The 12,591-nt window shown below is 33.9% G+C and overlaps 1 protein-coding gene across 1 annotated transcript; it reads right to left on the bottom strand.

Annotated features, from left to right (window-relative positions):
* Nucleotides 1–384: 384 nt before the first annotated feature.
* LOC110462106 (histone H1-delta-like) lies at nucleotides 385–1,107 on the bottom strand. Its single transcript, XM_021515940.1, has one exon. It carries the CDS (start codon nucleotides 1,078–1,080, stop codon nucleotides 523–525), a length of 558 nt encoding a protein of 185 aa, XP_021371615.1. The 5' UTR covers nucleotides 1,081–1,107; the 3' UTR covers nucleotides 385–522.
* Nucleotides 1,108–12,591: the final 11,484 nt, after the last annotated feature.

Genomic DNA, 12,591 nt, shown 5'->3' with positions numbered 1-12,591 from the left:
AACACATTATCTAACGTGTTTAGCGATTGATTTTTCATTCTTTTAAGAATTTCTGTTGTATGTAAATAGATACATTTCTTGTCTTCAACACATAACTGGATAAATAACGCGGAGATATTTGAACGAGACGTCTCGATCTGTATTTCTCTGGACGTACCTGTGTATGTGTGTGCATCAGTATGTCAGTTCCCTCATGGCTTACCAGACAAGGAATGTGTCAGATTCCTGACATGAGTGACATATTAGCGCACACACATACATAGATAAATGCTGTATGGTTTTAATTCAGTTCTTTATGGCGGAATACTTCATCTGAAACCTTTTGAAGAAAAAATACGTACATAGAGCAAAAAAAACACATATATATGGACCTGTTCTCTTTTCACTCAGCTGGAACGCGGCAGTCTGGAATACAAATGCGTATATTCGAGGTGTCCTTGACACTTTTTGAGAAATTTGGGTAGCCCTGAAAAGGGCTTTTGGGGGTAGGGGTCTGTTGAGACCAAAACACTGTTAAAGTGTTTACTTCTTGGCGGGTTTCTTGGCTGCTGCCTTCTTAGCTGCAGGTTTCTTGGCTACGGGTTTTTTGGCTGCAGCCTTCTTCGGGGTTTTGACCTTCGGCTTGGCCACCTTCTTAGCTGCCGGTGTCTTCGCTGCTTTCTCTTTCTTTGGGGACTTTGTCTTCTTGGCGACAGCGACCTTCTTTGGTTTGGTTGCTACGGCCTTCTTTGGTTTCGTAATTTTCTTAGCCGCTGCCTTGGGTTTCTTGACTGGCTTGGGTTTGTCTCCGAGTTTGAATGAGCCAGTAGCCCCGACGCCTTTCACTTGCTTCAGTGTTCCTTTAGCAACTCCGTTCTTCAGAGCTGTTTTGACTTTGGAGCTGACTTTTTTCTTATCATCACCGACCTTGTAGTTGGCCATGATGTAACCCATGATCCCGATTTTTGACGATCCTTTCTTGCCCTTGAGAGCTGCAACAGCTGCGGTTACCATGGTGGCAAACGGAGGGTGTGCTGCTGGAACCTTAGGCTTGCTTGCCTTCTTGACTTCCTTCACTGGGGATGCTGCTGCGGCGCTCATGTTGACGATTTAGATATCCTTCCTGTACCGAGGTATATACGAGAATGCCTTTTTTTTCAAAACCGCCTATTTACGCATTTTGCTCGTACGTCGTCGAAGACACCTCCACAGAACGCTCGACTTTTACCGAGATATGAATTATGTGTTTTCTTACCTTACTTCAATCGTATACAGTTCATTCGTTACAAACCCTACAATATTTTAGTTACAGCGATATTAAAGCATTTTATTTAAAGATCTTATTTATGAAAAGCAAAAATGTCAAAATTTGGGGAGAATAGTGTATTCGAATCATTTTCTACCGATATTTTGATTTGATGATGGTGAATTTTATGTACAGATGTAAAACTTACATATACATACATTTACAGCTAATATTTTTGTTACATTAAAGTAAAGAAGTAATATTTTTCTTTCCTATGATGTATCAAATATATATACTTATATTCTCTAATATCAATAAAAATGCGATTCAATCGAGACATAAAAGCACAGGTTTGGAAATGGCGCCATATTGTAAGCTAAACACAGACCCGTTTAAAAATGCTTTCTAAGGCTCCTTTTTAATAAAATTACATTTACAGCTAATACTTTTGTTACATTAAAGTAAAGAATTAATATTTTTCTTTCCTATGATGTATCAAACATATATACTTATATTCTCTAATATCGATAAAAATGCGATTCAATCGAGACATAAAAGCACAGGTTTGGAACAGGCGCCATATTGTAAGCTGAACACAGACCCGCTTAAAAATGCTTTCTAAGGCTCCTTTTAATAAAATTACAATTACATATATATTGTAAATGCTTGAAACGGCTATTTTCCTGAATTTTAATCATATGAAATGCAAAAATTGTACTTTAAAATGTTTTGTTTTTAGAAATTTCAACGGATGCTAAGTTTAATGGCTGACATACCAGACGAAGAATTCGTATGACGGCCTAATATTTTTTTCCTTATGTATCTATAAATATCAATACTTTTGTGTCATAAATGTACATACTATTAAGCATTACTCCACAATTATATATATATATTCATCAAATTCTTATATTATGATATTGGGATATCTCTGTCTGATGTGCGAGAATAATAGAATCCATCCCTGATGTGTGGTATGGATAAGGTTATTCAAACATAAGGGATAAAATATTGAGCAGGAGACCCGATGGTCTTTTGCTCAATATTTTATCCCGAGGGTTTGAATAACCTTATCCTTACCTCACATCAGGGATGGATTCTATTTCTTGCTTATTACCTAAAACCCGTAAAAACAGCTGCTGTCCTAGTAAAGTTTTTACCTTGGACAGCTCTATCTTACACTCAGGGAAATGATAGAAAAATACTCTTTCATGTGTAGGATAGGGAATTCCACTCTCGGGATTTTCAAATTTGGCAAAACCCTTGGCAATGCCTCGGGTTTTACCAAATTTGAAAAACCCTCGTGTGGAATTTGGAAAATGCTTAATACGGCTGGCTAATTCGTTTTCGTCTAAAAAGTTCAGGGGGAAAATTGATAGTTTCAAAATGGTGGCAAGTCCAAACGCATTTTCATAGTTTCTAAGCTTATTCTGGTGGCTGAAATGAGAGAAATATATATCCATACTGACGTGTCGTGACATACAGGGGCCGTACCAGTCATGTTAGCTTTGTCAAATATTTTTCTGAACAATATCTCGATCTCTTTTTTTTCCTTCTCTTAATTATGATTCCTTTTTTTAAATGATATTTCATTCCCAGTATTAATTATCTTAAAATTGTTTGGTTTGTATTGTAATCACGTACATGTTTATTTTTTAAGAGGACTGGAAGATTCGTAAAACGTGCACGTGGCCTTATCTTCCGCGAAACAATTTTGACAATAAAATATTAAGAACTTAATTACTGTTGGTCTACTTGCAAAATTGGCTTGGCTTTTCTACGTTACTTTTGTGTTTCTGTTACGTCATCACAGCTTGTTACGCCATCTGACAACTTGTTACATCGTTTGAGCTTGTCACTGACACGTAGTCTGGCTACCTGACAAGCGTTAACGACTGAGACACTAATGAAGGAACGTATAGGGAATGCTGTTCCAGTTAACGGATAAATCAGACGGATAAAAATATTAACATTAAATGTACAGTTAGGACGGGTTTTTTTTCGGAGACTTATACATCTTTGCGTTCGAAAATTAAGTATCTATAGTGTAGATTTGAATCATATAAAAGGGAATGGACACAAGTTGCCCTTTCCCAATAACAAATTAATTTATAGATATACAAGATGGCAAAGGGCTATGGCGGGTTGCTATGCCTATTTCCCCAAAGTTATAACCCGCTAGTGCGCGCGTCCAACCGTGCATTGCTATGACGCGTCCTCAGGTATTTGTATACAGGTAGCTCTAACGGAATCCCGTGTCTAAGAATAGACTATTTTAAACGGACGAATTTAAGGTCATGGCTATTAATATATACGTTTCCCGATAAAGACTCAACAAAATGCTTATTTTGCGTAAACACAAGATCGTACAATCATTACCAACAAGTTTGAAAGAATTTAATTATCATTACTACTGCCAAAGTCATGCTGTTACCCGCTTTCCTAAAAAGTACACATCTTGATTTTGTTCTTCCTTAGAATGGTAAAATTACATAATTTTCGAAAAGCATATCTTACACGTGTATTGCGTTCTTTACTTTGTGCTGCAGTCTTCCTGGATTAATGGATTAGAATACTAGTGCCAGTTGGAGGGTAAAACAATTCATAAATATCATTTAAATGATGTCTTACATGTACCTACAAAGCGTATGACTGTCCTGTACACGCGTACAGGGATGTGTTGACATGATTCCATAGAAAATAAACCAATATGTATGTTATTTAGATATCAATAAAAAAATAAGTCTGGGAAACCCCGTCACTTTCATAGATATAGTGAATATGGCTATATTTGCAGTATTATATTAACAATACCGAATATCTCAACAGTTCAAAAATTCATATTCAATTGGTTTTATATATATTCCATGCATGTTCGCTACTTCAAGTTATTTACTCATCAGTATTTTTTTCCGTTTCCAAAACTGCCGACTTAGGGAAATACGGGCAGTTTTCCGCCATAGCTCTTTTAATTTAATTAATATGTTCNGAGAGAGAGAGAGAGAGAGAGAGAGAGAGAGAGAGAGAGAGAGACAGAGACAGAGAGAGAGAGAGAGATTCATTGCAGTTTATATATGTAAATCCTCAATATTCAACATAATTATAATGTACACATTCACTCTTACTTTTATGTACAAATTATAGAAGATTTTAAAATTTGTCATGAAAATGGAACCAGCCAGCACAGCCAGCGCAGTGATATCCTGGCACTATTCCAAACGTTCAGCTGTTCAACAGTTCGTCACGTCCCGTGCTTAGTGGCTGTCTCCTTTTCATTCATTCCATCCTTTCTCGAAAATTCGTTTCCACCGCACTGACCATAACTGAATGGCCCATCACATGCCAATATTACATACATTATATACAACGGTAAGTGGAACTATTTACAGAAAGATGGTAACGCACATCTCCACACTCACTCGCATACATTCAAGCACAAGCACACTCCTTGCATTCACGCTCTCGTGCACTTAAAAGAAAGTTAAACATTACTGAGGCTTACTAAAATAATAAGGAACACACAAGGTGCACGCTTTGCCATGTAATTCGGATACAAGCTAAGAAGTGAATATTTTCGAAAGATAATGAGGACTGCTGAAGAGGGAGACTCTTATAGACCATATTAAAACCTGCGAGTACTCGATACAAACTGTACCAAATGTATAAATAAATGTATATTTTCGTCACTCGAATAATCTTTATGGCCATATAATAATTTCTCTAAGCTTAGAGGTAAGTATCTATGAAGGTTTCTGAACGTTTGATATCTTTGATTGGTTGATCAGCATTTTCATTAGGATATCCACATGCACAAATAGGAGAGTTGATTAGGTTAACATTAAAGAGATCATCATTTAAAGGGCTGCATTTATGACGGAGTTTGGTTATAAAAATATTTAACTTACGGTCACCGGCTAAATAAAAAAGAGGCACTTAAAATGTTTCAGTTTGAGAAGCTCTTAAAAGAATGTGCAATTTTAATAGTAGTGTCAAGCTCATTCCATAATCTTAAAATAGAAGGTATGAATGAGTTAAGTGAAGATTGTAAACGGAACTTAGGAATGGAATAGTTTTCAGAGTTTCACAAATTATAAGGAGTTAAAGTAGCTACTAGTGGCGGGAGAAGGTCAGTTAGGTAAGAGGGAGTCATATTGTTGTGAATTATATAGAAAAATTGAAGTTTGCGGCGGGTGCGACGTTGAGACAAGACTTCCCAACCAGTTTCGAAATAAAGAGACGCTGTACTAGCAAAAGATGGCAGACCGGTGACAATACGCGCCGCTTCTAGTTTTTCAAGTTTATTTACATCGGCAGTTGTACAACCGTCCCAAGCTTCGCAACAGTGTTCAAGCAGAGGGAGTATAAAAGTAAGAAAAATTCTGTTTAATGTCTTGCGATTTAAAGTATATTTTAACTTGCGGAGAATCCCTATTTGTTTCGTAACAGTTTTACAAATGTTATCAATATGAAGAGTCCATTTACAGTTAGCATCTAGGAAAATGCCTAGATTTTATGATATTCAATAAAATCAATATTAACATTATTAAACATAAGATTGAAATCAAGCTCACCATTGGTATTTGACATAGGTAGTGCTTCAGTTTTATTAGGATTAAATTTAAATAGCCAATTTTCTGCCCAGTTATGATTTTTTTCAAGATCTCGGTTAATAGTAGTTTCAAGTTCAATTGCGGGAGGAGAAGAGACGGATAGGGAAGTATCATCAGCAAAAAGACGGGAAAGGATGTCAAGGTTATCAGTTATATCCTTGATATACAAGAGAAAAAGAAGCGGACCTAAGACAGAACCCCATGGTACACCAGCATTAGTTTTAGTATGAGGACCAACATTGAAGATTTGTTGATGGCGATTCTGTACATAATCGGATAGCCAGTCTTAAAGATTTCCATTAATTCCATAGCTTTTGAATTTGTGTACAAGACCTGCATGCCAAACCCGATCAAAAGCTTTGGAAATGTCGCAAAAAACGAGACAGGTATGATAACGTTTTCTAGATTTATACATACATTATGATAAATTTCAATTAGTTGATGTACTGTAGAGTGACCTGGCTGAAATCCAGATTGGTATTTATATAACAATGAATTTTCTAAGAAATATTATGCAGAAATATTGTAATAACCTTTTAAAGCTATTGGTCTATAATTACTGGGGCATTGTTTATCACCTTTCTTAAAAATGGGCATGACTAAAGCTTTTTTTCTAGGAATTGTGATAAATTCCTTGGTCAAGAGTCTTTCTGTTTATAAGAAATAGAGGAATTGAAACATAAAGGGCTGTATTTTTAAGCATTTGGTGACTTATTTATCAGCTTGTGTAAAAAATATATTATCTATACGACTATGGGTTCTCATATCAACTTGTGGTAAAGGTACACCTGAGTCGTCTTTAGTAGAGATAGACACAAAATAGTCATTTAAAATGTTAGCTTTCCGTTCATCATCTACTGCAGTGGAATTAGAAATAGGGTCTTCCAGAGGAGGTATAATGTAAGATACATCTGCACTTATAATTAATCTCCGAACCAGTTTCGTTTTTGCATAATTATCTAAAAGTCCATTAATATCAGCATAAAAATGTTCTCTTGTCCCACGTTTGAGATTGTTGACATGATTTCTATGTTTTCTAAATTTAGCTAAATTCTCTACATAAAAAACTCTTTTTATTTTTTTATGCGATCTATTTCTAATCCTAATTTCACGACACAATTCAGAAATAAACCACGGTTTATCATTCAGTCTAACAATAATAAACTAAGTTGGAATACAAAGATGGGCGTATTCCAAATACTTATCTATAAAAATCGAACACATATCATCGCATGTATAAGCATTTCTAAATACGTTATATGTTACAGGTTATTAATTTAGGATAGTCAGCATATTTATAACACCAAATCATGCGTTTAAATTTGTTAGTAAGAAAAATGTTTAGTTTAATTTCAACGAGAGTAGCGTCATGGTCCGAAATGTCCCTGTCAATTTTTTGAAGTTTTGAAAAATCCTAAGGCTTATGACCCAATGACCTATAATTTAAATGAAATTGACTTAGAAGAATTTAGACTAGAATCCGTATATGCGATAAAAAGAATGTTTGACTTATATACGTAATAATAATTATTATAATAATGTCTTACAAATGGAAAAAAATTGTTGTCATTTTGTAAATAATGTATTATTCATGTACTATCATTGTATCATGCTCTCCAATTTGGAGGAAATAAAGATAATATATATATCCAGCTGGTCATGGGTTCATTTGAGATTTTGTTTAAGACATATCTACGATTCGTGTTACATGTACCATTCTCTGGGACTATCACTTTCAATGGTGTAGCATTACAAAACTTGTTCTTTGGAGCAGAAAATAAGCGTGAATTATGTTATTGTACAGTAGAAAACTTTAAAAATAAACTCCAGCATATATAGCTGTTTCACTAAGTCCAGATGCAGGACTTCAACAAATATTTGATTGCTTTAATAATAAGCCTATCATTAACAAGACACATTACAAGAGTCATAAACAATCATAACAACAAAATTGACAAGAGGAGTAAGAAGTAATTCGCCAATATATCAAATGTAGCTCACTGTGACCTATTTCTGTTGGTTTACTGACTTTGGTTAGACTTTGCATTCATTATTTGGACATATATTTTGAAGTTTTGATTCAAATTAATTTCATTATATGTTTTCATTAATTTCTATGCATTATTCTTCGTAATGCCGTTACAATAAAAAAAAACAATAGCAGTAAAAACATAATAACTTTGCTAATGGAATCATGGGCTATTATTTTTTTCTTTCATCCTTATTTGACTTTTCAGTCTGTCTTTATCTATACACAATTCATTAAAGAGTTATTTTTATTAAAATGAGTTAAGTGTTATAAAACAATCAATTATGTGAAATGACTACGAAAACTTTCAAGTTTGGACGAAGAGGAGCTTTCAGAACTATTTCTACACAATTTTTAAAAGCGTGTGCAACAACTTTGTTTTTTTTTGTTTTCAGGTCGCATGGCCCGAAAAACTGAAAAGCCCACCATGATGATATTGACCCACTATCAACACCAAATGAGTCAAATGTTTTAAAAAAACCCACGTTAAAACAATTCCTCTTGTAAATGATCTTAATGAATATTTGAATCGTTTTAACTGTATTATTGTTGTGTGTATACTGTGATAATACTTGAATGGCTAGTTGCTTTTTAGCAATATATTAAATCGCTTAATAGTTTAAATGATATATATATATATAGTAAGTATATGTACACTCTGTGATAATGTTTAAATTAATGGATTAAATCTAGAAATATCTTAATACGCTAATAGTTTAAATATAAGTGTGAAATGTATTACACTGTACGTAGTATTGTGATAATGGTGGCTCATAGGTCAACACTGGCTGGTCATTTCTAATGTATAGTTCTTAAACATTGTAAAAAGTATTTTAATGATACAGCTATGTATTGAAATGTGTGACACGTTAATAATATATTTATTACAATATTTATTATTATTATTTATCCTTAATAACCAAAATCCTTGGTGGTGACGTTTGGCCTGGTGCCTAATTTAGCCCGATTTTATGTATTTGGCAATGGGTCCTCGTTTAAGGATACTCGTGTGAGATTAATTCTTGGTGAGCTATACTGGCCCATTGGGCCTCTTCTTCTTTTAAATATTTTTTGATTTATTTATTTATTAATTAACATAATCCATGTTTAAATTTGCAAATATTACCAGTCAGCACTTAACCGACATACAATGTAGGATAATTAATGCACACCAAGGTTTCATCGAACGTGAAGTCCCGCTAACAATTTTAGTGAAGAACGTGACACCATTTTGTCCATCTCTTAGTATCAATATTATCTTCACATTAATTCAAGCTAGTTCAGCTATCAAGTGTTAAAGAACTAAATAAAACGGGAAAATTTGTACATTTGGCATTCAAGGAAATAAATAATAAATTGAAAGGAAAGTTATGATATTGTTTAATTTAAGCATGTAAACACTTCGTTATGATTCACTCTCCGTTTGTTTTTATATATTGTACATATTTATGTTTTTCTATTGGTAACTTATGGGCCGCACGGCCTAGGGAATAAAGTAGGTTGAACAATGAAAAATAATTAAAGCGGCGTGTGTTTCTGCATAGTGAGAATGAATTGATTATTGTGGGGGCATCTTTTGTTGCTCTGTGGCATAAATTATTGTTAGTGATACGGCCGAAAAGACACTTTTTACCGCAGTTAACCATCGAGGTCAGCTTCAATAACTCCTGGGACAATGTCGAGGTACTAGTATGTGTAATTTCAGTCGTTAATTGAGGACATAAAGCAGTAAATGTACATGCAATATGGTGGAATATATATGTCAAGGATAAGATAAATGTAAGCAGAAATAGTTAACGAAAGCAGCGGGTATAATGTTGCTTATAAATTAATTTGCATTTTTAACAGGCCTAGCGAACTCATACAAATATATATCGAATTCTGAACCCGTGCTTTTTTTACACCGGTCTTTTTTAAATAATTGTTATATGGTATAGTGTACATGAAAGGGAAAGTCGAAATCTTTACTCCTAGCATACACCTTATAGTGATCAGTCCTTGTTGGTCTTGTTTAAAGTCATGATCGAGGTAAATGTATGATGAAGAAGGGTAAATACTCCTTATTTCAAATAATTCAGGCAGGAATAAACGACGTTTACAATATGATTATTGCTATGTGAAGACAACAAATCGTCGATTTATATCCGTTGCATCGCAGATAGACTCGAGACGTTATCCCCGTGCGAACGCTGAGTGAATTTTTCGAACGACAAACACTGAAAATACTGTGGGATAAACTGTATATCATCTATATACTACTACCTTATAAATATATACATTTAAAAAAAGTCACTTCTATACTCAGTGGTCATCGATTGCAAATCCACGGTTTGTGACAAATGTAAACAATTGTTGTAACTTCATATTAGTTTGTTTATGACGGACTTTTTTCCTACGCTAATCACTTCTATGTTGATACTATTTCCAGTTACGGTGGTAAACTGGCGCGAGCAGACGTTCTTTTTAGGTTGATAAATTCGTCTTCATTTTTTTTGAACAGATTGAATATGACAAACGTCTGTTGGAAAATCCACAGATCTTGTCAACGATGTAACCATCAATTCATCCCCGATTTAATAATCGGTATATTTTATTTTCCTTTGTTTCTAAAAATGTGATCCATAATCATTCGCAATCATATTTTCAAATGCCTTTCACTCTTCTACATAATGATGCCGACAGAAAAAAACTGCAAAGACATATTTCTCATAATATTTTAATCGCTTAGAGCTGACATCGTGAGTAAGTAAAACGAACATATTCATCCAACTCCCGTTTTATTTGTTGCTTTTTTGCTTGTTACCAGCTTTCCAGGTGCTGTTATTTACGATATCCGTTATTGTTTGTTTTTTCAGCTATTTCCCGAAAATGAAAATAATAACCAGGCCTCGAGGCGAAGTAGACGATATGTATAGAGTACACGCCCATGTCGGCAATCTCAGTCGTGCGGTCATCGTGGAAGGTCTAAGTAAGAAATAATGATCTACCGATTTGATATGCACAATAAAAATTAGTATTGTACAATTGATATACTATAGAAATATATACATAAAATGTTTATAAATACCCCCAAACCCATCTTGAATGCACAATGATTTTCACAATATATTGTATCGTTTGTGACGTCACTATGATTGTTTATTGATGTCGTCTTCTAAGTTGTTTACTTCGTGCATATATCAATGACATCATATCGATGACAACCAATCTGTTTTACATTGAAATGTGTAGCTCAGTATTTGTACGATTTTCTAAAAATTATATTGTTCTTAAAGCGCACATGATATGTCCTGAATATAGAATTCATATTTTTTAACAATATTATTTTTGATAAATAACAATAGTGCTTTTGAAATAAACAAGTTAAGATGCGGCAGTTTAAATAGTACATACGATAAGTATTATCTAATTTTCACTAGCAATTATTATAAGCACCATTTGGCTGATGTTTGTATAATCTAATGTCTATATCAACAATGTTCAAAATAATAATTATCACAAGCATTACTACAATAAGATGTGTGTAAACTGTTTATTACTGTTAGGAGAAGACACTCATAGGCTTTGCCTGTTGCCCAATTCATTTGTTTCCAAGATCTGAACAACAAGTATTCTTGAATGAAATTTCTTAAATATTAACTAAACTACTGTAGAAATGCAACACTGATAAATTGATATATAAACTTATTATTGTTTTCTTGCATTTTACACCATTGTTCCGTGAAAAGAATATCTTTGTCGGTAACATTAAAGAAAATATGATGCGGAATGCCTGATGATCATTTGTTTGATCCCAATTTACCGGAAATTAAAACGTACACAATGCATTTAAATTCATATCATTACTGAAATAAAAGAAATTTGAATTTAAAACAAACATAAAAATGAAACAGAGTAACATTTCTTTTCAATGTTAGCGTCGCCTGCTGCCCAACCAAATCATTAATAACAACACTTTTATTTTGTGACATTGCAAACCGCCTCCAAGAGTTCTAAGGGTTTCATATATTTTGTAGCTGAGAGCTCTAAATACATAGTCAACTAGCTACACAATATTTTTTTTTTAAATCATATATGTTCTAATTCACTCGTCATTATTCAAAACGATTTGCTACGCGAACAAATAAGTACAGACTTTACGAAATTCTCTCCAACTCCTCGATCGGGATATCGAAAATCATAGCGCCACTACTTTGGGACATTCAAAGATACGGCATTGCATTATTTCAGGTTGTATAATTTTTGTCTTTAGATTATAAGAAAGATTGATTGTGTTAATCTAGGAGGAATAATAAGTTCAAGGTCAAAATACCAGGCAACACAACCAATAAGCTTCGCAGATTTTGGAACCGCAGATGGACGAGCTTCTCTTTCTCTCATCAATGAAATGATAGGTAAATACATGTATGATACACTTAGATCTAGTATAAAAATATTTGCATGTCGGGATAATTGAATTTCTAATCGTGCATGAATTATAGCAAAAATCGACCAAAACTTACAACAAATTACATACTTAATAAACTCACCCAGACAAAAGCAGAGTTGAATTTGGTTTTTTATGCATATTACATCTATATATATTGCTCAACCCACACATAAAACTTTTGAAACTTCTGCCACCTAAATATCCAACCAGCAGGCCCAGAGGCATTCAACTTCCTATTAAATCTTCTGCCCAAAAGGGGAAAACCCACAATCTATTTTTGATTTGGTTCCGTGGTCCC

This window comes from Mizuhopecten yessoensis, unplaced genomic scaffold (assembly GCF_002113885.1).
Source record: "Mizuhopecten yessoensis strain PY_sf001 unplaced genomic scaffold, ASM211388v2 scaffold10751, whole genome shotgun sequence".
In the NCBI taxonomy this organism is placed as follows: Eukaryota; Metazoa; Mollusca; class Bivalvia; order Pectinida; family Pectinidae; genus Mizuhopecten; species Mizuhopecten yessoensis.
Note: the sequence above shows the minus strand (reverse complement) of the source record. Positions and strands in the feature narration are given on the sequence as shown.

Excerpts from the sequence above, each read along its gene's own strand:
- LOC110462106 (XM_021515940.1), bottom strand. The coding sequence starts at position 1,080 with ATGAGCGCCGCAGCAGCATCCCCAGTGAAGGAAGTCAAGAAGGCAAGC.